At 34.2% G+C, this 27,725-nt stretch overlaps 1 protein-coding gene across 3 annotated transcripts in view; it reads left to right on the plus strand.

The window, feature by feature from the left end:
• Positions 1 to 21,926, plus strand: part of RNF19A (ring finger protein 19A, RBR E3 ubiquitin protein ligase) — a 55,063-nt gene extending 33,137 nt beyond the window's left edge. For all 3 annotated transcript variants that reach the window (XM_045560395.1, XM_045560396.1, XM_045560397.1), the window contains exons 3-10: positions 4,910 to 5,118; positions 9,808 to 9,952; positions 10,946 to 11,108; positions 14,537 to 14,651; positions 15,162 to 15,323; positions 17,630 to 17,843; positions 18,921 to 19,064; positions 19,724 to 21,926. In XM_045560395.1, coding sequence (XP_045416351.1) covers positions 4,910 to 5,118; positions 9,808 to 9,952; positions 10,946 to 11,108; positions 14,537 to 14,651; positions 15,162 to 15,323; positions 17,630 to 17,843; positions 18,921 to 19,064; positions 19,724 to 20,414 — 1,843 coding nt within the window. In that variant the 3' untranslated portion in view covers positions 20,415 to 21,926. The remainder of the gene's footprint in view (positions 1 to 4,909; positions 5,119 to 9,807; positions 9,953 to 10,945; positions 11,109 to 14,536; positions 14,652 to 15,161; positions 15,324 to 17,629; positions 17,844 to 18,920; positions 19,065 to 19,723) is intronic.
• Positions 21,927 to 27,725: the final 5,799 nt, after the last annotated feature.

Genomic DNA, 27,725 nt, shown 5'->3' on the forward strand with positions numbered 1-27,725 from the left:
TTCCACTCCTGCTAAGCAGGAAGGTTTAAGCATTTCAAGTATAGTAGCTAGAGACTTTCTGCTGAAGGATAGAGAAGGAAGGTAAAGCTTGAATTAAATAATGTTCGGGAGAAGGAAATGGAGCTATTAACTAAACCAAGATTTGAGTGTTCTTTAAGCCACAGATATTTAGTTAGTTAACCACTATTATTCAGTTATTTGTGTGACCCTCTGCTGAGCCCGTTCTTTGTCCAATAACACCTATTTTGCTGAAGCAGAAAGATTCCTGAAATTTTCTGTAAAGCAAGTGTTTTGTATTTAATTTAGTTTTACCATTTGCTTCAGTTATAATTTGAGAGCTGTTTTCCAGTAGAAAATAAATTTGGCTCCCACATAATAAAAATCTTCTTTAAGTGACCTAATATTCTGTTTTCAATTCCTTGATATATTACAGATTGTATCTAATACACTTATTCTTAAAATTGAATACCCATGAACATGAAATGCTTACATAGTAAGCACTCAAGAATTGTTAGCATAAGAAAATACTAGACTAACTTCTACAGTAATCAAAATGTACATTTATGAAAAATTTGTCAGTATTATTAAAAATAATCCTGTTTTTCTTGAGAATTTGCAGATTCAGTAGACTTGAATGTTTAGTCCTGAGGCAGCACATCTTAGCTTTTTCATTAAAAAAATAGTGAGAAGTAGCATAAAATAAGTTTGATATACTTTATCTCTAACATTTGAGTGCATATGATGTGCCATGAACTAAACTCTTCCTTTCTCTACCTCTTTAACCCTACCTCTCCTGTCTCCTCTTCCCCTCTCCCTCGCTCTCCCCACCCCAAACTCGACAAACATTGTCTTATTTAAATCTCACGACTCTTTTTATTATTACATCCTAATTTGGGGAATGCATTTTGACCAAATGCCAAGTGGTCAAATGTTAACTCAATATTCCTTCAAGACCAGATCAAATCAAATTCCTCCAAGACCATCATGTTATGATAAACTTCTGGGATACAAGAATAGATGGAAATTTTTATTTTAAAAAATAATTTTAAAAAATTAGCATTCAAATAGTAAATGTTTGACATGATAGTAATTTCCCTACACTGTCAGCTGTTAGTTTGCTCCTGATAATTATACTGCATATTTTAAAAATTCTAAATAGACATTCACTTTAATAATATCCCTACTCTTGTTCATAGCAGAATATATAATTCAGGGTAAAGTTTTGTAGTAATATATTTTATAGGAGGAACACTGTATTTAGCATAGAATATTTGGATAAATCTCAAAAATCTTGTTGTCTATAAGCATTTTCAATAAGCTTAAGTCTCTTGACTCAATACCATAAGGAATTATCATCTTAAAGCAATTTACGAAGTTGTTTTGAACTTTCATTATTGAGAAAAAAATGTGTTTTACGTCTCCAGTGTTCTCTCAGTTTTCTCGCCATACACCTTTATGTTTTTGTGGATATTGTGCCAGATTTGGAAACTTGTCATGAAATTTTTAAAGGGCACATTTAAAGCACATTCTGCTTTTCTGCTTTTAATTCTTATTGTCAAGATGTGAGAGGCCAGGCGCAGTGGGTCACGCCTGTAATCCTAGCGCTCTGGGAGGCTGGGGCGGGCTGATCATTTGAGCTCAGGAATTCGAGACTAGCCTGAGCAAGAGTGAGACCCCGTCTCTACTAAAAATAGAAAGAAATTAGCTGAACAACTAAAAATACATGTAGAAAAAAATAGCCAGGCATGGTGGCACATGCCTGTAGTCCCAGTTACTCGGGAGGCTGAGGCAGGAGGATGGCCTGAGCCCAGGAGTTTGAGGTTGCTGTGAGCTAGGCTGATGCCACGGCACTCTAGTCTGGGCAACAGAGTGAGACTCTGTCTCAAAAAAAAAAAAAAAAAAGATGTGAGAAATTCCCCAATAGGACTTTTTGTTTTGTTTTAAGACTCATAGTCTAAATCCTTAATTAAAAATTAGGTCAGTTCTTAAAAGTTGTATTTAGTGATGAGAATACTAGTATACTGAACAACCTCTACAGAGGTTAGAATTATATTATCTAATTTCTATTAATCTACCTCATATTTTTAGAAATATTTATTTTCTCATAAAGGATATGTTCTTCCTAAATTTATCTAGTTAAAGCACTTTCAGTGTTCATATGAACTCTAAATCTATTTCCCTATCTAATTATTTGAAAGTTAAGCTTGTACCTGAATTTTGCTTTTATGGTCATCACTGAAGATTATAGCATTTTATTCTTGCAACATAACGTAAATTAATACTTCAGCTATCCGGTAGAATTTCACTATATAAAAGATATCTACTCTAAGTTATGTCTGGAATGCCAGTTATCTTAAAATGAGTATTTAAATGTTATATTCAATCCAAATGACAAACATCATTTATATTATTGATGTAGAAATGAAAGTAACTTGTATGATCACACGGTCATTAGTCATGAACAAGTGCAGGGGTACTAGACATGTCATTGAAGCAGTCATTTGCTAATTTGACCTTCTAAAAACCAAGGCCAAAACTGATTATGATTTTGACTGAATACTGAGGCTAAGCCAAATTTTAGTGAATTCCTATTTTATGTATGGGAAAACTTGGTATGTAGGGAGATCTGTGTAACTTATGTAAAATTACACAAGTAATAAGTGGTGGAAGTGGAATTTGGACCAGCTAGCCTGAAATGAACCTCTCTTCTGCCTTAGTAAATTATGATCAACTTCAGAAAATAGTTGGTCTTGCGTTGTCCCCTGCATACACAAATTTCCCCATTCTGCCCCTTGTCTTCCCCTCCTCCCTCCCTTCCTTCAATAAAAGATAGGTTAGAGAGAGGTTTAGAAGAGAATGCCATTTTCTTTTCACTGGAATTACTGTTTTAAACGACTTTATTTTAGATCATAGATACTTTAGATAACTTTAATAGAAAATAAAGTATAGGGTCTTTTTTTCTGAGACTGTAATGAATAAGCTTTCTTGGAAATCTTAAAGCTCAGGAAAATGAAGCTATACCAGATTACCCAATGTTGATATAAATTGCCTTTAATTCAGTCCTGTTTGAATGTATCTGTGATAGAGAGTGGTAATTAGAGACTTGGTCTGTCAGAAATAAAATGGAATTTGAGATGTAAAGTTTAAGTTTGAAGGGTGAGGTACTAAGGGAGCAACAGGTAATTAAGGAACTCCCTGACTCTTAAAATCTTGCATAATTTTATAAATTATCTTGAAATTTAATAAAAATCTCAGTTATAATTATTTAAATTTTATTGCCAGTAACCAGAAAAGCCCTGAAAACTCCCCTAAATTTCTAGGCAAAAGGAAATGTTTGGTATTTACAAAAGCCTTTTATACACAGGTAAGATTTGTGTGTTGCTGTTTTCAAAGAGAACTAGAACCCCCTAGAAATTTTTTAATTGAAAGTTTTATTGAGATAAGTGTAGATTCACATGCAGATGTATGAAATAATTCAGAGAGATTCTGTGTACCCTTCACACTGTTTGCCTCAGTGGTACCATTTTATAAAGCTATAGAACAATATCACAACCAGGATATTGGCAGAGATACAATCTACCAATCTTAATTAAATTTTACCAGTCGTACTTATTTGTGTGTGTGTATTTAGTTGTATAGAATTTTAGCATGTATAGGTTTGTTTATCCACTACCATAGTCAAGGTACTGAACAGTTCCATCACAACAAAGATCCCTCATGTTACTCTTTTATAACTTCATCTACTTCTCTCTCTCTCTCTCCCCATCCTAATCCCAGTTCCTAACCCCTGGCATGTACTAATCTGTTTTTGCTTTCTAAAATGTTGTCATTTCAAAATGTTATATAAATGGAATCATATAGTATGTAACTTTTTGAGATTGACTTCTTTTTTCACTTAGTGTAATTCCCCAGAGATTCAGCTTATTATGCGTATCAGTAATTTTTTTTTGTTGTTAATTGTGTATATGCACCATAGTTTGTTGAACCATTCATCTTTTGAAGAACATCTGGGCTTGTTCCAGTTTTTAGCTATTGTGAATAAAGCTGCTGTGAACATTCATGTACAGGTTTTTGTGTGAACATAAACTTTCATTTCTGTGGGATAAATGCCAAAGAGTACCCAGAAGTCAAAAATTGTTAAAATGTCAGAAATGTTCTCTCAGATAATAGGTATTAGGGATAGTCACAAGTCTTCTATTCTCTCTGTCTGTCTTTTATCTGAAGCAAAACAAAAACAAAAAAAAAAACACCCAACTTCTTGATTGAGAAATTCCAGTTGGTGTACTTTGGTAGGAGATTGGCACCAAAAGCCACTTTTGCCACGCATCTTAGAAATAAAAATGTTGTATTCATGAATACAAGATTCTCACATAATTTATAAATTGATATAGTGTGCCATTAACTGACAGGTGTAGCTTATCCATAATCATTACATTTTTAAATAAGTAATCTTTTTCTTTTAACCTTTCTTTTTTAAAAAAATGACAAGTAATTTTAGAAAATCAGAAATGTATAAATACATAAGAATAAAATTAAAACCCCAATACCAGGAAAACCACTGTTAAGATTTTTGGTGTATTCTAGTCTTTTCTTTGTGCATACAATACTATACTGATTTAATATAGTTTTTGTAAAAATGGGATTAGCCAAAATGCAACGTTATCCTGCTTAAAAGTTGAAAGGTAAGAGGTAAAAATTGAACTTTTCAAATATTTTAAAGCCATTTATGTCTTCATTTGTAAACTATTAAATTTTTCCCCCATTTTTATATTGGTGAGATAGGGTTTATGACTGTTAATGCATAAATAGAAAATGTTTTTCAGGAATAAGATTTTAGTTGGACCATTTTTTACTGAATGAACATCTCTTGTTTTATGTCACATTTTAAATTGTTTTTCTTGTTTTCAAGATATGCTGTGATAGCATTTGGATGTGCCAGCTGTCCAAAATTAACTTGCGGGCGAGAAGGCTGTGGAACAGAGTTTTGCTACCACTGTAAACAGATTTGGCACCCCAATCAGACCTGTGATGCTGCTCGACAAGAGAGAGCCCAGAGTTTACGTTTGAGAACTATACGTTCTTCATCCATTAGTTACAGTCAAGAGTCTGGAGCAGCAGGTATTTATGTCTGATTTTTTTCTATAAAATAATTTGACACATACAGAATACTAGTTATTGTAATATAAAAAAGCATTCAGTTCCTGTTTTACCTTCACTTTTCAAAATGATTCATTTTTTAAGTGCATTTCTGTCCCAGAAGCACTCATTCTTTCCTTTGAAAGAAAGTGGTTCTGAGATTGGAAAGATTTTTTGTCCAACAAAAAGAAAATACTACTAAAAATAGAAAGAAGGCCGGGCGCGGTGGCTCACGCCTGTAATCCTAGCTCTGGGAGGCCGAGGCGGGTGGATCGCTCGAGGTCAGGAGTTCGAGACCAGCCTGAGCAAGAGTGAGACCCCATCTCTACTAAAAATAGAAAGAAATTATCTGGCCAACTAAAAATATATATACAAAAAAAAAAATTAGCCGGGCATGGTGGCTCATGCCTGTAGTCCCAGCTACTCGGGAGGCTGAGGCAGTAGGATCGCTTAAGCCCAGGAGTCTGAGGTTGCTGTGAGCTAGGCTGATGCCACGGCACTCACTGTAGCCCGGGCAAGAAAGTGAGACTCTGTCTCAAAAAAAAAAAAAAAAGAAAATAAAGAGTATCGTGATGATTTATATAACAGATAGCCAAAGATAGTCCAAACTGTTAATTCTATAATATCTTATGCAAAACTTAGCAAATATTTCTAATAAAATATTAATTTTAAATATATCATCTTTAGATTATTTCTAATTGTATAAATATCACAAAATTACAGATTTAAAACAGTATTTATTCTTGGGATCCGTTTCATTTAAATATTTTGTGAAATACATTTTTTACTTAAGTTACCAGTCCCTGGAACCAAGGATATAAAAATTGTACCTTAGTGGGGGAAGACACTAAGAACTTTAAAGTGCCTTTGGCCAGGAATTTAAGAATTTCCTGGGGATCTCTACATGTACAATGTATATACCTCATAAATCTCAAAAATGTTTAAAAAATCTGAACATCTTAATGTTCTTTGAATAAAAATTCAAAAAATTAATATTTCATGTTGACAGAATTTTCATTGCTTATTGGAATTTCAGTCCTTTTTTGAAAAAATGTTTTTCTTGCTGATTGTGACAGAGAAAAACTTGAAAAATACATAAATTTATTAAGAAAACAATTTACATTCCTACCAGCAGTGTACTGAGATAGTCATCATGTGCTTTCTGCTACTAGAAAAAAAATCTTATTAAACTTTAACACAGAATATTCAACATTTAATACCTTATGTAATATACACGGATTTTCATACTTGTTTACTGATTTGTTTCTGTTTCCTTTCCTGAAGATTGGGGTAGAACTCAAAGATATTAGTAGTAATTTGTAGGTATGGGTCCAGAAGCAATTTAGAGAGGACCTGAATATACCTAAACTGTCCCCTGAAGAGTCAGCAGTAGCCATTGGGTAGTGCACTTGGAAATTATTTTGCTCTCCTATACCTGGGGTTGGGTGGGTCTTTATTGGTTACAGGACACACAGTCATACAGAGTAAGAGAAAATGGATTCTCAAATCAGACTCCTGGATTCAAATCCCATATTCTTCACTTACTCTTTGTGTAAGCCTGAGCAAGTTAGTTGCCTCATAATTAAAATGAAGATACTAACAATACTTAGGTCTATATGGTTGAAACATTTTCTGGCTTATAGTAAGTGCTCTGGCTACATGATGTAGAGAAACTTAGAGAAACCACAGTCACCCGCTAGAAATTTGAGTATATCTGGACCACCAGTAAATAAATAATGACTGAGAGATGGCTTTTGTTATTTTTTAAAATAAACATAATGATTTAGTTATCCAAATGAATATTGGTATTCCTTAAAGTAGTCACCATGGGATATTTTATGTTTATTTCAGCACTGTTAGGCTGGAATGCCATATTGGCATAACTTTATATCATGTCACTTTAATGTCAGTTTGATTTGACAATTTGAATTCTGAGCATGACCAAGAGTTCTTATAGAGGTAAGTCTAACAGCTAGAGTATTATAACAGGTGAAATCGTTGGTTTGGGGTGGATCCAAAGTAAGAGGTCACTATATGATCATGAGAGTGATTTTTTTTTTATGTAAAGTAGCTTTGAAGATAACTCTGAACAAAACATTGCCAAATGATTTGAGCCAAACAGTAGCATTGTCAGAATAAATAATCCCAAGGTGATTATTTTAAAAATAAACTTCAGTTGGAATTTGTTGCATGTTTGTTTAAAAATCTTATCCCATAGTTCTAAAAATTTAAAGTCCATGCATTTTTACCTGCAATGCTTCAAAAATCAAAGCTCTCAGAACAAATTGCTCTGTGATAGTTTCTTTTGATGTAATCTATAAAGAATTAAAAATTTGAATTTGGCTTCTTGTGGACCTGTGAGAAGAGAAAAAGGAGAGGGAGCTACCATCCAAAAGAGTTTTATTAATCACTGTTATTCCAGATATCTTGGTATTCTTCGTTTCCTGTTATTATGATACATTGAAAAATTGGTTGCACTTTTAATAATTGGTTGGTAAAATAATAATATTGATTGGTTGGTTATTTCTTTCTAATCAGTCACTGAGGATAAATGTGTGCTTAATTATAAAGGTACATTAAGTAATTTGTTATAATGTTTATGTTTGTCTTGAAATGGTAACAGTGTTGCATCCATGTGAGACTCTTATAGCTGCTAGGGGGTGTATGCTCTTGAAGTTACATTTTAAATGAACCACATTTTTTATTACTATATTTTTTTCCCTTTTGTAAAAATATAATATTTAATTGGCTCCCCACCTCTATCCCTGTGTCCTCCTTCTACCACCCTAAGTCATAACCACTCTTAACATTTGAGAACATAGTGTTTTGTAACCTTTTTTTTTCTTAGTTGGCAATGATCCATATTTTAACAGTAAACAGAAATATAGTAATCAAAAAAGACAGAAGCTTTGCCAAACTCTTTAAATAGAAGTCTTTTTACTATCAAGGAACTGTGGCTTAATTGACGCTTGGGGAATGGGAAATTAGTTGACCATATAATTGGCAAAGCAATTTCATTTAGGATTTTTGCATCATGAGAATATTTAGCAAGAAATTGTCATCATATAATGTGCACAGTAAATTTTTTTCTAATTTGTTGGTTTGAGGAAAGAGACAAAGCAAACAAAACAGCCTTTCATAGATAAATAAGTATTCAGAGAATGAATAATGTGGGTACTGATACATAAAGAGACCTATCAAAAATACATCCCTTATGGTGTTGTCTAACATGTGATATTAGCGTATTAAAAGGCTGTTTTTTGTTTTTAGAACCCTAAGAATAAATGGAAATGTTACCTTTCAGTTTGTTCCACATATTGCATGGATCAGAGCCAAAGCTTGCATGTATTGTATTTACTCCCACCTCTAATCGAGATATCTACTACTTGAAAATACTCTAGAATGAGGAAGTTTATCAATTAACATGCTGCTTAAGCAGATAGGATTAGCATTTATTTAATTTGATGTACTAGATATTGTTTCAGGTATAAAAGCCAGCTTTTTTTTCATTCATACCCTGGTGTTTAAAAATTTTAATGCAGACTTTTAAGGTTTTTGGATCATTTAAATCATGACTTATGGATATTTTTAATTTTCATATTCTAGTAATTGTCATTTGTCTTGATCTGGCTGCATAGAGTTATCAGTTTGCTCAAAATTCCTTGAATTGTTAAAACACTAATTATGAGCATTGACCAGTTATTAAGTTAAAAAATAACTTTGGCTCTAGAAGTGCTAAGGAAACCTGAATTCACTGATAAAGCATAGGTAAAATTTGACTGTAAAACTTGTAGAAAGGAGAATAGAATGTAGCTTAATGCTTATAATGTAATAAATTGGAACAAATACTTAAATTCAGTGGTTAGCGCTATAAGTATCTTTTCTAAACTGTCTGTGTAGTTAGAAAATATAGCTGGCTAATAGTAACCATTCAAAATAGTTGTGTAATTTGAGATAACTCTTCTTCTGTTGTCAGTGATTCCTAAAGTTATATACCACTTGATTTTACCTTGTCTCCATTATACCCTTCCTTAATCTCTTACCTCCTCCCTTTTATTCCAGGTACTGATTCTTTGCAAGGTCCATATATCTATTGTATGAAGTAAAATACTGGGAAAAAGCTGCTTTTCTAAAGATATCTGTATTGTTATTTTTACAGTGTGTATTATATTATTAATTTATAGTGCTTTGGTTATAGTGCTTCAGGTTAATAGCACATTGTCACTCTCAGTATTCATTCAGTAAAGGAATAGTATATAGAATATCCACATTTAAGTGAAGATGGTTAGAAAAGTTCTAGAACAAGAAGTGCCACTCAGAGAAGACAGCTTCAGGGGGTCAGGACAAAGACAAACTTTACATAGTTCAGAATTTGTCTAGAGCTATCCTTAATTTTCCTTTCTCTTTTTATTCTTTTGTTGTTTTTTGTGATCACTGTTTTACTGCTGTGTTTGAAAAATGTTTATGTCTTGAAATTTTAATGTCAAATATATTCCCTTTCTCAGAAGGGAAAAAATGCTTTATACACTAAAAACAGAAGGTTAAAGATTATTAGTTAACAAACTATATACATCTTAAGATTTTTTTGGCAGTGCTGTAATTGATAATCTACTAGAAATTATTTTTAGACCAGTTTTATCTACTTATGAGGTCTCTCTATGTTCCTAATAGCTGATGATATAAAGCCATGTCCACGATGCGCTGCTTATATAATAAAGATGAATGATGGAAGCTGCAATCACATGACATGTGCTGTTTGTGGCTGTGAGTTTTGTTGGTTATGTATGAAAGAAATTTCTGATTTACATTATCTAAGGTAAGTTTATAGAAGGAATTATTTATATGTAAATATAATTTTATATTATAAGACAGAATAACTCTTTTTGGAGAAAGTGTTATCCTAAGCATTTTTAAACTTGCAATTTATAAAATACTAAAAGGGATTGTTTTTATCGTTGTTATATAATTTTTTTCTTTTTTTTTTTGAGACAGCGTCTCGCTGTGTCACCCAGGCTAGAGTGCAGTGTCATCATCGTAGCTCACTGTACCTCAAACTCCTGGGCTCAAGTGATCCATCCTTCTGCCTCAGTCTCCTGAGTAGCTGGGACTACAGGCATGTGCCACCACACCTGGCTAGGTTTTAAGTTTTTTGTAGAGACAGTCTTGCTGTGTTGCTCAGGCTGATCTTGAACTCCTAGCCTCAAGTGATCCTCCCACCTTGGCCTCCCAAAGAGCTAGGATTACAGACATGAGCCACTGGGCTCAGCCTTGGTACATAAATGTAAAAGGAAGCAGATTACTATGCTAAGTCATTTGGAATTAATATTTTGTCAAAAATACGAAATGGAGATTTCTTTTTTTGTTGTTGTTAAACTAGAATGTTAGTATTTAATACCCTATGTAATTATGCTAAGTCATAACTATTTCCATTTTATTTTCTCATATATAAATTTCCTCATTCAGGCCACAAAGTGAGTTTATGATATAATCAGACAATACCTAACATAGGGATAAAATAAGCATGTGTTTTGCATTAATTCTTCTCTTCAGAAACTAACTTAAGGTCTTGAGGTTATTGGAGGACTAGGGATAAATTTTTAATGTGAACCACAGTTATCCATATCTTAATATAATTTAATAGTGGACCTTAATTTTTTGGCTTTTAATGAACTCAGAATTCAAAGAAAGGGGGGGCAAAACGCCTAAGTATGGGAAGGTTTTTTTAATAGTAATTGCTTTAGTGTGTTGTAGCAATTTGTTGTGGTGATGCTTTACAGCTGTTACTTTACATTATAATTTTTCTTATTAGTCCATCAGGATGTACTTTTTGGGGGAAGAAACCCTGGAGCAGAAAGAAGAAAATATTGTGGCAGCTGGGAACACTTGTTGGTGCTCCTGTAGGAATTGCTTTAATAGCTGGCATTGCTATTCCTGCAATGATTATTGGCATTCCTGTGTATGTGGGCCGTAAGGTAAAATGTATACTTCCTTGTTAGTTCATTATCTTATTCTAAATCTTTGGGTGTATTTCTTTAGTGTTGATTTTTTGCTTTTTTCTGTTTGTTTATTTGTTTTTAGACAAAGGGTATTTTTAGTTTCTTCAATATAAAACGGTTACTATTTTTTCACAAGATAATAAATTTTCAGTTTTTAGCAAGCTTCTTATGTATATGCATAAAAAGCAGACTTGCTTTAAAATTATCTGAATCTGAAAACTTTAGTACATTTGCAATATAAAACCAAGTTTGAGGACATATGCCTGATATTTTTCTTACAGATATATCCTTGTGAAGTCTGGTCTATGAGATCTTTTCAATAAAAGTAGCTAAATAACATATGCCCTCAGGCAAAGAATAATTAGCTAATTCTTGAATTATTTCCACTTCAATTCAAGGCTTTTTTTTCTGTTGGACTACTGTTATTAATAAATATGCTGTTTTGTAGATTATAACAATCTTGTGAAAGTCCAATCGCATTTATTAATGACCACCACTGGGCTGTGATTGATGAATTATAAGCAAATAATTCTCTTTTAAAGGGTCAATGGGATAATTTATGAAGTCCTAAGAAGTCTGCTGCTGTCTAAACTAATAAAATCTCAGAATTGATAAGTAACTTTAGAAATTATCTTATTCCAACCTTACACCTGAGCAGAACAAAGAATTGGAATTTTTAAAAAGGAAACTAATGGTCATCAACCCATGCTGTGCGATAGGTGTTTCATGTACTTTGACTAATTTTAACCTTGCAGCCTGGGTATTTTTGTCTCTAATTTATCTGTTAGAATATTGAGGTTTAGGTAAGCATATGTAATTTATCTTCAGTTACACTGGAAGAAGTAGAGCTGAAATTTGAACCCAGACGCATGAATTCTTTATATAAGTTTCCTGATAAGTTTCATTAGCCATTTGGGAACCTCAGCAATGGGGAACAGACCAACTGATGAGGCAGCTTATTCTGTTGTCAAATGGCCATTAATTTCTAGAAAATTCTTATGTTGAGTCAGCATCTGTTTCCCTTTAAATTATTTCCTTTAATTCTATTTCTGACTTTTGGAACCAAACTCAGGATAAAGTTGATCTTCTTCTATATCACAGCCAAATTTTTTTTATTCAACATATATTTATAATCATAAAAATACTATATACTATGTTTTAAAAATTAGTTTTGGGACTGATGACATACATAGATATTTATAAACCAAATATTTATTTCAGAAGGTTTTGAGTGAGTAAACCTAAACTTTGAAATATCTCAAATAGATTCATCAGCAGTGAGCTTGAATAAAGAAAAAAAACCTCAAATAGAATAACTGATTATAATTTTCATGTAGTTATCCAAAGCAAGGCTGTGCTGAAAACAAAACTTGTTTATTCTGATACTTAGAAAGGAAAGAGAGACTGTTGTTCTGCAAATACCTACAAATAATTTATAGAGGAGAGATTATTTACCTCATTGTTCAAGTCTTAGGTGCAGTTACAAGTCTCCTTTTTTCAAACATGTACCCAAAGGGTTGCAAGCTGATGAATTAGTTTTCCATTGAAACAATGTTCTGTGGTGTTTAGGTCTCCCAGCCAGCCCAGGAAAACCTACTAATAGTCAACAGAGAACCCAAAAACTGAGCCTTCATTTACGATAAAAAATAGAAAATGTGGCAAAAAATAGTGAACAGGAAAAGTTAAATTGAACTAGAAATAGTGGGTGGGATGATGTGATCACTATAGTTGAACATTGGTGCTTGATGTTGAAAAATTTTCTGGAAGACGCCTTTCTCTTGGCAGCCTGCCTTTGTAAGTCTGCTCCATTAGTTTGTAGCTTTGGCTTTTCTCTGCTTCAATGCTGAGTTTCCCGGGAATGGGAGTGGAGAGGAGCAGGAGTTAGCTGCAGTACTGAAGGGTAACAAAAGGTACCTTGGTAAGGTCTGCTATCTCTGCCTGTATGGACTGCATAGGGAAGTGAGGAGGCTCATTCCTTGGGAACACAGTCAATGCTGGGAAACAGGATTCTGACTATGAAGTAGACATGTTCCTGTCCCATTAATGCTTCGCCCACCTCCGACCCCAGCTTCTCCACTGTTTCATATATCCCATAAGACTCACTGTACTTTACAACCTTCAAAATAACCACATAATAATAGGTTATTTTATTGTCTCATCTGTAATATTGTTTATATGTCAAATATTTTAGAGACTGCTTATACACATTTGAGGCTGTTTTTTTTTTTGTTTTTTTTTGAGACAGAGTCTCACTTTGTTGCCCGGGCTAGAGTGAGTGCCGTGGCGTCAGCCTAGCTCACAGCAACCTCAAACTCCTGGGCTCGAGCAATCCTCCTGCCTCAGCCTCCCGAGTAGCTGGGACTACAGGCATGCGCCACCATGCCCGGCTAATTTTTTCTATATATATTTTTAGTCGTCCAGATAATTTCTTTCTATTTTTAGTAGAGACGGGGTCTCGCTCAGGCTGGTCTCGAACTCCTGACCTCGAGCGATCCACCCGCCTCGGCCTCCCAGAGTGCTAGGATTACAAGCGTGAGCCACCACGCCCGGCCATTTGAGGCTGTTTTGAGTCTGTCTTGAAACAGGGGAAAATATGCTTTATTAGCATGTGCAAACCATGAAAATAAAGATACCGAGCTATTTCCCAAAGTTTATATAGTACCTCACAAGCCACTTTTGTGGTGATATATTAAATTCTATTTATTAACACCTATATGTACAAAGACGCTAAGTAGATCCATTTCCTGTCCTCTGGCTGCCATTATTTATTCTCTTTTTTTCTTTCTGTACCCCTTACTTTGAGCTATAAATGGGAGTCCAGGATTTTTAGTCATTTGTTAATATTTGTCTTCATAGAAAGGGATCTGAGAAAAAATTATTCTATTTAGTGATATTTTATTTATTAGAACTTTTTAAGATGAATTTTTTTTTAAAAGTTTGTGGAAACCTCCCCTAGGAGCCAATTTTTACCATTTAGGGAATCTTATTTAGAAATAAACGTGTGGAATGTTAAACTTCTTAGAGGTATCCTGTTAGTGAAACATCCAACTCATAACTGTGTTGAAAATAATATTCTTAATTTCTTCTTTTTTGCTCAATACATGATTATACTACTATTGAATAAAACTATAAAGACTCCTTTTACTCAAGATTTTTAAAATTAAACACAAAGTAAAATCTGTTAAATCATTGTCTTCTTATGAAAGCAAAGTATTAATAAGGAGCTAATTGTTTGTAAAAACGTGGTTTAAAAACAATAGTAGGGTTACCTTGAATTAGGACACTCAACTATGAAACTGTATGAGGATCACTTTAAACTTCTAGCAAATGTATGTCTGTTTCATCTAAATATGTAATATATTTTCTCTTTAATCCCCCACCCCCATTTTTATTTTTAATTCAAGATTCATAATCGATATGAAGGCAAGGATGTTTCAAAGCACAAACGGAATTTGGCCATAGCAGGTGGTGTAACATTGTCTGTAATTGTGTCTCCGGTAGTAGCTGCAGTGACTGTAGGTAAGAAAATGCTGAAAAATACTAATTACCTCAAATTTTATAGAGTTAAAGTTTTGTGGAAGAAATATTTAAAACAAAGTGTTATATTGTTGTTAACTATAAGAGGGTTACATTTTTACTTATTTAAGGACAATTTAAGTTGAGCCTATAGAAAATCTCTCGTTGGTTAAAAGTATTATAGACTCAAGAGCCCAGCCTTAGAGTAGTTAGTAAATTGTTAATGATTGTTATCCTTTGGCCCCAAATACAGCACTTTAAAAAAAAAAAAAGTTTACATCTCTTTATCTTTTTTTTTTCCTTCTTGTGTGTGTCACCTAAAAGTCTGGGAGCATTGAATTTGTTTGTGTTCCTTAACAGCTGGATAAATACCCTTTTGGCAAGTGTTCCAGCCAAATTTTCAGAACCCCAGCACTTTTCTCCTATACACCTTCTCTTGAAAACACTTTCTAAAACTCACATTTCTGTGATTTTTTTTATTTGTTTATAATGACTAATTTAATTCCTCTATAGGTATTGGTGTTCCCATTATGTTAGCTTATGTCTATGGCGTTGTTCCAATTTCTCTCTGTCGAAGTGGAGGTTGTGGAGTCTCAGCAGGCAATGGAAAAGGAGTCAGGATTGAATTTGATGATGAAAATGATATAAATGTTGGTGGCACTAACACAGCTGTAGGTAAGTCCATTAAGCAAAGGCAGAAAATGTGTTTATTAATAGCTTAAGTGGAGGGGAGGCCATAGGTAACATGCAAGTCAGAGTTTCCATTGCCCTCCTTTTTACTAGGCCTCATAATATTCATCCAGAAGTACATCAGTAAAATGAACTGGCAAGGGACGGTATATGGATGAAAGAAAGTTGAATAATTCTGGGTAACCTAACCTCTAATGGAAATACAGTGTCCTAGAAATCCTAAACTTTTCATCTTAAATTTTGCCTGAAACATTATAAATCATTAAGAAAGAAAAGAACATGAAGAGGAATGCAGCTCATGAAAGAACTACAAATGACCAATAAATAGCTTGAAAATATCCTCAACTCGGTGTTATTCAAAGAAATGTGAATTAGAACAATAACTAGCAGAGATTAACAGAAAGGCCTTTATAGACTTCCAGTAGGAGTATAAGTTAAACCTTTTTTAAAAAGTGCATGTTCTATATTATGGCAATTCTTGTTATAGAAATTTGTCTTAGGGAAGTACTTGGGCAGATGTGTAAAAATAATGCCTACTTCTTTACCTTCTATTCTCTCTTAAACTCACCTCAATCAGATTTTTGTCCCTACCATTCCAAAATTTTCTCTCTACCATTCACTAAAGCAGTTACCAGTGGCTTCCATGTTACCAAAGATAGTGGTCAATTCTTGCTCCTCATCTTAATATAACAGTACACCTGACATGGTAGACCGTGCCCTCCTTCTTGAAACATTTCTTTGCTTGTCTTCTGGGAATCCACTTCTTACCATATCTCCTGGCCACTCCTTCTGTCTTCTTTGCTGATTCATTTTCCTCTCCTAACCTCTAAATATTTGTCTCCTAGGCTCAGTTCTCAGACAGCTTTTGTTATTTATCTATACTTTCTCCTTTCTCATCTATTAATACTAAATAATATATAGACTGGCCTCTCTATAAATTTATATCTAGGGTAGAACTGTCCCCTGAACTTCAAACTTGTATATCTAATTTTCCTCTTTAATCTATACTTGAGTGTCTGACAAGGTTTTCAAGTCTAACTTGTCTATAACCAAACTCTACTCTAAAACCTGTTCTTCCTGTTGCTTGAGTGAAAAATCTTCACTTCCAGTGACTCCCTATTTTCCCTTCATACCCTACATCGTATCTATCAGCAAATTCTGCTGCTTCCTTCAATATTTAGCCATAATCTAACCTCTTCTTATCCTCTTCGCTGCTCTTCCATTAGTCTGAGCTACTGTCTTCTTGCCTGGATTATTGTAGTAGCCTCTTAACTGATCTGTCAGCTTCTCAGCTTCCACTCAATATTCCACAGTGCAGCCATAGTCATACCTCTAAAACATGTCTGATCATGTCTGTCTTGTACTCAAAACTTCCCCAGTGGCTTCTAACTGTATTGGGGGGAAAAAATCCAAAGTTTATCATGGCCCACAAGGCCCCATATGATCTACTCCAACAATGTATCTGAGTTCATCTCTTGTCACCCTCCTATTTTATGCTGTCTTTCCTTGATTTTTGAAAATGTGAAGCATGATTCTACTTCTAAACTTACAGTTCTCCCTGCCTGGAATACTCTTCCCCAGATCATTTCATATGGTACACTCCTTCACTTCCTTTGAGTCTCTAGAAGTGTTACCTTGTCAAAGAGGCCTTCCCTGATCACATTGTACAAAATGGTACACAGATATGCATATACATGCACTTTTCATCACTCTCACTCCCCTTTACTCTGCTTTATTTTTTTCCTCGTAGCATTTATCATCATATGATTAGGTACATAAGCAGGAACTCAGATATTGGCACAAATAAATGAATCCTTCAATACAACACGTGTACAGAGTACTGTAAGATTGGAATATCAGATTGGTGTTAGCAGATTTTGTAATAGCTGCAGACAGAACTGTTATGTATCAACTTTTGGCCCATTCTTATTGACCTAGAGAATAATAAGCCCTTTAAATGACACCCTTATTGCAAACTGTTGCATAATTTTCCTCCAAAGTCAGCTAAAATTTTCAACAATCAAGTTCTTTATAGAATTCCTAAATCTTCTGGATTTAAAAAAAAATTAGTGACCATTTAAGATTGAAGGTTAGTCCCTGATCCAACTGTTATCTAAAATATTTCCCTTTACTCTTACCCCATAGTTATATGTCCTTGACTCCAGATATCTTTTTCATTCCTGTGTTTTATACTTTATATAATAAAATGTCTTATCTGAAATCATAGAGGAATTTAAGAAGGGCAAATTGATAATCATACTTCATAGTTACTTTGAAATATTTGCATTTAGATACAACATCAGTAGCAGAAGCAAGACACAACCCTAGCATAGGGGAGGGAAGTGTCGGTGGTCTGACTGGCAGTTTGAGTGCAAGTGGAAGCCACATGGATCGAATAGGAGCCATTCGAGACAACCTGAGTGAAACAGCTAGCACCATGGCACTAGCTGGAGCTAGTATAACAGGAAGTCTGTCAGGAAGTGCTATGGTAAATTGTTTTAACAGGTAAGAAGTAGCAGCGTGTTTTGGTTTGTATTTTTCTGCCTTCTGCTAACTATAAATTATTAATTAGAAAATTATTAATTAGAATTTTGAAAACAGCATGATGATTAGATATAACCCTACTATGTCAGAGTTGAAAATAGTAATGTTTAAAACAACTTCTACCAATTTTTTCAGTGCACTTGTCAGATTTTATGTTATAAATCATGCTGGAGCAGCTTCAGGGAACACTGAAGTAATAAAGGCAGTGCTTAAGCCTAGACCTTACCTTTGGGAGTAACGAGAGCTGGATGTTAGGAGATGGGAATCTGGCTGAGGCCTGGGGAATAAGTGGAGTCAGGACATCCAGGAGTGCATGAACTGTGGGTCCTTTTATGTATTAATGGTTACTTCATTTTCACCAAGTCTTTTACCAAATAGCCATATAGATAAGTAGGAAAAATTAATCTGTTTTTATCTTCTCTTGTTTCCTCTTTGATTCACTATTCTTTACTTCTGTTTATTAGCTTTGATTTCTTTTAACTGTAGGGGACAATACATGAATTAAAAGACAAATTAGTAATATTTATCTTATTTTTAGGTAGTTTATAGAAACTCTTAAGTTATAGTGGTATATATTATTATCTCTTATTTTAAAAATTAGACATTATTTATAGAGCCATTTTAAATATAGTTCCCTAGGATTTTTTGATTTACTGATCTGTCATGTTTAATGGTTGATAGTATACTCTGACTTTGTGTTTTGCACTGAAACATTACAAAATGTACCACATCCTGAGTGAGAATAATGGAGCATATTTAAGTTAAAATCCTTTTTATCCTTTTTGTGTTATTCTGTTACTACCTTACTTGGGAGACAATTAATTTTTCCCATTCCCTTTGGATGGCTGATATTGTTCAGTGTGCTGCAACAGAATTTAAATAATCAAATAAGAAGAAACAAACAAACAAACAAACAAATAATGGTTTCTAAAATAGCTTCTTGTTACTAGGGTTCTTAACTGAATTATTTAAAGATACATATTATGGTAGTGCTGATATTATATATAATTTTGGTTTTTATCTGATACCTCTTTTAAGATTGGAAGTACAAGCAGATGTACAGAAAGAACGGTACAGTCTGAGTGGAGAATCTGGCACAGTCAGCTTGGGAACAGTTAGTGATAATGCCAGCACCAAAGCAATGGCAGGATCCATTCTGAATTCCTACATACCACTGGACAAGTAAGGAAAAAATTGTTATAAAATCAGAAGTATTTTTTAAATTAATTTTAAAGGAATTATCCCTATCATTAGACAAAATTATCATGAAAAATGGTTACCAACTATTAAGTTCTTGAGGAAAGAAAACCGTGAGATGTCCAGAATAGGCAAATCCACACAGACAGAAAGTAGATTAGTGGTTGCCAGGAGCTGGGGTGGGGGCTGAGTGGGAGAGAAGAATAGGAACTTAGGAACTGGCTGCTAATGGGTATAGGTTTCTTTTAGGGATGATGAAAATGTTCTGAAGTTAGGTGATGGTGGTTGCACATCTCTGAATATACTAAAATCCTCTGATTTGTGCACTTTTAAGTGAATTTTATAGTATATAAATTATATCTCAATAAGGTTGTTTTTTTAAAAAAAAAAGGTAGCATGGTGCCTAGAGTAGCATAAGCAATAAATGCATCTACTACTACTGTTAAAAAAATTGAAGCATTATAAAAACAGTTCTATTTCAAGTAGTTTTTTAAGTAGTCTGTGTTCTGCATTAATATGTTCTGACAGCTTTTATATAGTGTTTGAATTTTTCACACAAAAACCCTTCCCGCTTTGCTGTCATCTGAATACAATTAAAAAGGAAATCAGAAATTATGTTTGTATTTGTTACTTTTATGTTTCAGAGAAGGCAACAGTATGGAGGTGCAAGTAGATATTGAATCAAAGCCATCCAAATTCAGGCACAACAGTGGAAGCAGTAGTGTGGATGATGGCAGTGCCACCCGAAGTCATGCTGGTGGTTCATCCAGTGGCTTGCCTGAAGGTAAATCCAGTGCCACCAAGTGGTCCAAAGAAGCAACAGCAGGAAAAAAATCTAAAAGTGGTAAATTGAGGAAAAAGGGTAACATGAAGATAAATGAGACCAGAGAGGACATGGATGCACAGTTGTTAGAACAACAAAGCACGAACTCAAGTGAATTTGAGGCTCCATCCCTCAGTGACAGTATGCCATCTGTAGCAGATTCCCACTCTAGTCATTTTTCTGAATTTAGTTGTTCTGACCTAGAAAGCATGAAAACTTCTTGTAGTCATGGTTCCAGTGATTATCATGCCCGCTTTGCTACTGTTAACATTCTTCCTGAAGTAGAAAATGACCGTCTGGAAAATTCCCCACATCAGTGTAGCATATCTGTGCTTACCAAAACTGCTTCATGTTCAGAAGTTCCACAGTTGAATCATATTGCTGAAGAACATGGTAACAATGGAATAAAACCTAATGTTGATTTATATTTTGGTGATGCACTAAAAGAAACAAATAACAACCACTCACATCAGACAATGGAATTAAAAGTTGCAATTCAGACTGACATTTAGGCCCATAAATGCTGCAAAATAATTACCACTGAACAACCTTGTTTGGAGCTGGTTGAACTACATGCGACTACTCTAAGTTTCAAGTTACCAGCAAAAGCCGGGTTTCATAATCATAATGCAGATACATTTTCTGTGTTCAGCAATGCATTGTGTTCCATGTGGATCTCAATTACCAAACTATGAAATGAAGGCTTTAAAAGTGCATTATTGTAAAGATAATAAATCTTAAGAGCAAAGCATGTTTTGTGTATTTGCCACAAAACATTTCTTGAAGCACATGCTTATGTGTATTTAGATAGAAATTTGGCTTAATTTATAATCAATATAAAGTACTAATGCAGTTCTATAGCATTCTTATGAAGAAAACTTGAGGCTTAGGGATAAGTGGTTGGTGATATTTTATTGAAACCACTAAGGGATACTGTTTAAAAGAACCTTGCAGGTTACTCTCAGTACATGATACTCTTTGTAACATTTCTATTTATATCTGGGCATCAATTTCATTTTTTTCTTCATATGCAAAGTGGATATATAAAGCTTAATGCAGCCCATTTGCTACCATTTGGATACTTAGACACTTTGAGCAAGATTGTGGCAATTTTTGCACAACTTTGAAATAGAAATACCTGGTACTCTCTATATATTGTATATTGTTGATGCCATCTTAGAAGAAAAATGTAAAGGTAGGTAATTAAGTACATTGACAGCAGTAAATATAATAAGATGTATAAAACTGCAAAGTAAAATCCCATTAGGTTATAAGTATTACAAAAAAGTCATCTTTCCCAAAGAGGAAATTTGCACCCTGTTGATTCTTGGTGGCTTTGGGATAGACTGGGTTTTAAGGGCCTGGTTGTTTGAGGATTTTGCTGTATTGTTTTCCATAATGTCTTCTCTGGTCACCTTGGATTATATAGAAAAATGCAGCAAATAGATAAGCATGAATGTGATTAATAACAATGCTGAAAAAGTATTAGCCTACCAAAGACACACTCAGGCTTTAGTGAATAACTTTACATAACCTCAATTTTTAACACATGCATATTTTCTCCAACCATGAAATCGAAGCACGGTGCAGAGCTTGTACCAAGTACAAAAGGTCCACTTATGGTTGGCTATTTTTTCTTTTTCTTCTGTTTATGGAGGTTGTTCAGCTGACATAAGCAGAAGTTGGCCAAAATACTGCCTGTACTGTTAACTTCCTGTATAATTCACTTAAATAAAGTAGGTTAACCTCAATGATAGCAGTTAAAATGTCTTATGTGTTTCTTTTAAGTATTACCAGTATGGTGCTACTGAGCATTTTCTTTTGATAAAAAGAAAAATGCCATGGGCTGCGGTCTTCTTCCATCACGTTTGCTCACTAGGTCCATTAATATGCTTAAAACACTAGTGCCAGTTATTTTATTTGATAATGCTTATTATGGTATTTGTATATTTGTTTGCATTCCAATTTTGTTCAATAATGAGTGTGTAAACTGCATACCTGAAATAAATGTAAATACTAATGTATTGCTGCCTTTTGGTGTGTGCACAGGTGTTTTTTTAAGAATAGGAATAGTCATTGGCCACGTGGTAGTCATAAATATTGTAAGCCATTGAGATGATTTTGCCTTCTGGTCTCAGCCCAAAGGGAAACATTTGCTGAACTTTTCAACAGTGTTAGAAACTATCCTTTCTTCATATCTAATTCCTGCCTTTCTTTATTCATCAGCTTAATTTCATTTTTTAAAGTAAATTTGTTGAGTTTAACTTGAGTAAAAAGATCTATCATTAAATTGTGAAAAGAGATCGGTATTATAAGTATTCACCTTAGAAAAGTAAAAAGATCTTAAAAGACTAGTTTAAAAGATTCTACTCTGGCAACATTAGATTATGAAACTTGAGCCATTTATATTCAACATAACAGTAATCAAATGTTTTCTATTCTGTTAGCCTCTATAAAATGCATAGATGGTTTTTCTGTTTTCCTGGTACACAGATAATACTTCCTGAAAATGATCTGTGTGAATATGTTGACTACCTTCTTGACGTTTCTGTAAAAGGCTAAAGAGGAAATGGAAAGCTAAATGATTTTAGGAAGAACACAACAAAAGTGATGTCATTTGAGAGGCCAGTGCATTCAGTTCGCCCTGTCCTCTTCTGCTTGTACCCCACAACCAGTACCACCACTTTCATTTTCACTTAGACTTTTCAACTAGCTTCAAAAGTTCCTTGTTTCCCAGATCTTTCAAACTTAGATTAATTTAGGACTGAGCCAGATTCCCCTGGAGCTCAACTCTGGGCAAGCCTAGAACAAGAGAATACCAGGGTATTCAAGACAAAGCTTAACTCACTGAAATATTTTTAAAACCCTTTGTACTTTTTCTTTAAGTCCTATAAGAAAAATCACCTGACAGTGAGAAAAGAATACAAAGATGATAATAGTGTACCCTACTGTTGATTATGTAGACTACCAGTTTAACTGGTACATTCTCTTCAATGTACAAGTTCCCAGCTTCAGAGCACTGAATTAGTTAGCTTTTTATCCTAAATGCACATCCATCACTTGTGACTTATTTTTGCTAGAAATTGGGTTAATCTGTAAATAAGTAAGATTTCTCATAGCATATTGTCTCTAGACTTAGATCACCAAAAGATAAAGTATATGTTGAAAACCATCAGAGTTATTAATTCCCACATGGGTATAAGCAAGATAACCAAACTACTGCTTCATAGATCATTTTGCCTTTCCATTCAGAGTCATCAGGATTCTCAAGGCTACATTTTATATGGTTCATTCTGTATGGATTTGTTGTTTCATTTATTTCCCTTATTAAACTGTGAGATATCATTACTAAAAGCCAATGTTTATATACTAGTTGATTTTGAATGCCCAAAATGTATTCTAAATTTGGGGAGAGTTATGTTATTTAGGTAGTTATCATTTATTTAATAGATAAATAGTGAAAGGGAGTTTGCAGTTTTTAAATTTAGTTCAAATTGAATCACTGTACTTCATATGCTACTCAGAATTTTTGTTATTTCTACCAATTTATGTATTAATTCAACAAAGTAACGAAGTAGATGCTGGAAAGATAGCATAGTACCAAATAAATATTCTGGCTCCAAAGAGCTTATAGTTGGAAGAAAGACAAAAATATCACATGCCTTAAAATAATGTAACCAGATGTAAAATAATAGCCAGATGATAGTTGCTATGAAAAATTTGAGGCAGGGGCCATAGAGTGACTGAGGTTATTGGGAAGTAGTACTGTTTTATACAGGGCAAACAGGAAAGGTCTCTGCTTAGAGGACATTTGCGCAAAGATCTAAAGGAAGTGAAGAGGGGGCCATGTAGACATACCTGGTGAATGAGCATTTCAGAAACACATCTTCTCCAAGGTGAGTTAATGGACAATTTCAACATCAGTCTTGGAATTTGAGTTTGATATCTAGCAGGGCAAGTCTGCCACCTTGTTTTTCTTGACTGTTTTTGGTACTTTACATTTCCATAAACATTTTAGAATAACCTTTGAGTTCCACCAATTTTGATTGCTATTACATTGAATCTATAATTACCCTTATAGAAGCCTTTTACATCTTTTGTTGAATTTTATTCCCAGGTACTTGATATTTTTTATATGGTTATAATAGTATCTTTTTAAAATGTCATTTTCTGTTTATTACTGATAGTATATAGAAATACCATTGATTTTGTATAATTTATATCTAGAGACTCTTACTCTTTTATTTCTAATAGTTTATCTCTAGTTGTTTGTGATATCTATGTACACAATCATCATTTTTGAATATTTTTATTTAATAAACACATTTAAAGTGCTTTGAAGTATCACTTTCTAAGCACTTTTTAAATATTAACTTATTTACTCCTCTGAACAAACCTGTGAAGGGGGTACACTTATTATCTCTGCTTTACAATTGAGGTGACTGAGACCGGAAGCAGTGGCTCATGTCTGTAATCCTAGCTCTCTGGGAGGCTGAGGAAGGAGGATTGCTTGAGGCCAGGAGTTCAAGACCTGCCTGAGCAAGAGCAAGACCCTGTCTCTACAGAAAATAGAAAAATTAGCCAGGCATGGTGGCATACACCTGTTCTGGCTACCTGGGAGGCTGAGGCAGGAGGATCACTTGAGCCCAGGAGTTTGAGGTTGCTGTGAGCTATGATGATGCTACTGTAATCTAGCTGGGGCAACAGAGCAAGACTCTGTCTCAAAACCAAAACGAAAGAAAAGAAAACAAATGAGGTAACTGAGGCACAGAGATATTAAGTACTTTGTCCAGACTTGCATAGCTGGTAAGTGGCAGAGATGGGATTCAAATTGTTTCACTTCTTCCTCTTAAATCATTATATCCTTTATTTCTTTTTCTGGCCCATTTGCACTGGCTAGGAATTCTAGTGTATAATGCTAAATAGCAGTCCTTATGGAGCATTGTTTACTTGTTAATCTCAAAGGGAAACCTTTCATTGTTTCAACTATTAATTATATTTGCTGCAAATATATTTGTAGATACCCTTTATCAAATTTAGTAAATTCTCTTCTAAATCCTAGTTTGCCAAGAGTTCTTACCTTGGCAAATATGTTGAATTTTATTGGCTATTCTTTTTGCATGTGTGATACAATTGTGATTTATTACTTTAATGTGTTAATGTGGTAATTAAATTTTTCTAATATTAACCTGGGATAAACTTCAGTATCAGGGTAATATTGGAATTATGTGTTCCTTGAATGTTTGGTAGAAATTGCTGTTAAGGCTGTTTGGGCTTGAATTGTTTGTTTTTTCATATCATGGAAAGCTAGGTTTTCAGGATTAGGAAGCAGCTCATTTTCATCTATATAATATGAGCAGTATGAAAAGGAAGTCTCTTTCCTCTGCAAGAATTAACTAATTCTAGAATATGTGGGCTGGCTGGTGAAAATATAGTCCTACTTTTAAACTTTCTTTTTTGTCTTTCCAGCCTTTTGCCTAAAGAGCATTGGAGCACCTGTTTCTGCTACCTATTGTCTTGTGTGAAGGGGGTAAAACTTAGATATTACACAATACCGGGTGTACCAAGTACCCCTAAATTCTTAATTCTGTATTTAAGATACTAGGAAAACAAACTTTTTTTTTTTTTGGAGACAAAGTCTCCCTCTATTGCCCAGGCTGGAGTGCAGTGGTGCTATCATAGCTCACTATAACCTCAAATTCCTGGGCTCAAGCGATCCTCCTGCCTGAGTCTCATGAGTAGCTGCAGCTACAGGTGTGCATCATCATGCCTGGCTAATTTTTTAATTTTTTGTAGAGATAGGGTCTTGCTGTGTTGCTCAGGCTTGTCTCAAACTCCTGGCTTCAAATGATCCTCCAGCCTTGGCCTCCCAGAGTGCTGGGATTACAGGTGTGAGCCACCACACCCGGCCAGAAAACACATCTTAAAAAAAGAACAAAACTCTAGGGTCTTGAGGGCAGGGACCTTGTCTTTCCTTTTATTTTTCTTGTACTTACATTATTTACTTTATATTTGAAGAGGAAGTTAAGGATAAGCTTGCTATGATGCATGGGACAGAAGAATAACTGCTAAAGGAATGAGGATGTTGTGGACTTACCTCAGAGTTGACCAGTTACTTCATCATCCTGTACAGTAAAATAAGTTGCTTGAAGCAATACAGTGGCTGTAAGGTAGTCACTTTTAACAAGGTTTTATACCAAATATGTTTATAAATATTCTAGAACGTGTGACAGCCACTGAAACATAATTGTTCAGGGTTAATAAAAGGCATTTTAATTTTGCTTTTGGGGACTTTTTGTTGTCTAAAGAAAATGTAATACTTTCAGCTAAAGAAATAATGGTTGCTTTAAAGGTAACGTAAATAGATGTTTTAGAGACAATTACTATTGAAAGTTTAAGTAAAATGTACACAAAAGGATTTATTTCCCCATCCTCCTTTTTTCTTCTCCTTCCCTTTTTGCTTTGTTCCCCCTTCTCTGCCCCTTCCCACATTACCTTCACATAACCAGCACAAGTAACCAAATATGTATGATGCCACAGTTTTCAACATGTTTGTACAGTTATACACGATGCATATATACCTTGATTATTTTCTTGATTTTCTCAGTAATATATTCAGGAAATCTTTCTAAGTCAACTATATAGCTCCAACTCACTCTCAAACTACTTAAAAAAATTCTATGGCATAAATGTGCTGCAGTTATTCAAACATTCTCATATTGATGAGCATTCACTGTGTTGTGTTTTTTCCTCACTACAGAACACTAAAAGAGCTGGGCGTGGTGGCATGCCTGTAGTCCCAGCTACTTGGGAGGCTGAGGCAGCAGGCAGATTGCTTGGGCCTAGGAGTTTGAAACCACCCTGGGGTTATAGTGAGACCTTATCTCAGAAAAACAAAACAAAACACTGCAAGAAACATTCTAATACATGGAAAGGTTGGTTACCAGACTGCCTTCCAAAAAAGGCTGTCAAAATTTATAATCCACTGACAATACCTGAGTTCCCCTCTCCCTGCATTCCACCAATAATAGATATTAGAGCTTTATAATTTTGGCAACACTATTTGGTATAAAGTAGTATCTTACCTGATTTTACATTTTCCTGACTAGTAAATTTGTACATCTTTTCATGTTTTGTCTTTTTTGTCATTGTTGTTGCTCTGAGGCAGTGTTGGGGGGCTTGAGAGTGGTATTTGAATTTGCTGTTTTGTAGATTGGCTATTACATCCTTTGCCTGTTTTCTTTTGGGTTGTTTTCTCCTTATCAGTTTGAAAGAGGTTTTTGTATACTGTAGCTGTTAGCAGTCTGACTTTTGTCATATTTTTCTCCGAATCTATCATTTGACTGTTGACTTCAATAGCTTTGTGGGTGTGCATGCATATATCCTATTTTATTCTTAAACTTTTTATTTTGGAAAATTTTTAGATTTACAGAAAAGTTGCAAAGATAGTTCAGAGAGTTTCACATACATTCTTCACCCATACATTATTTTTTTGAAATATGAAAGCTATATTGTCAGTGTGTTTAATTGTAATATTTCAGACCTTCTGGTCATAGTTAAGTTCTCCTTTCATCCTAAATTGTACTTGTCTCTTGTGAGACTTTTTGGTATTTTCTTGTGAAATTTTTAATTTTTTACATTTGCTTTAATCTGTCTTGAATTTATCTTAGCATTTGGTGTAATATAGAGGTCCAGTTTTATTTTCTTCCAGATGGAAAGTCATTTGTGATGACACTATTTGTTAAATAATCTGTCCTTTTCCCATTGATTTGAATACTACATTTATACTGGAATCCATTTGTAGATTTCTACAAAAAAACCTG

Source organism: Lemur catta, chromosome 9 (genome assembly GCF_020740605.2).
Source record: "Lemur catta isolate mLemCat1 chromosome 9, mLemCat1.pri, whole genome shotgun sequence".
NCBI lineage: Eukaryota > Metazoa > Chordata > Mammalia > Primates > Lemuridae > Lemur > Lemur catta.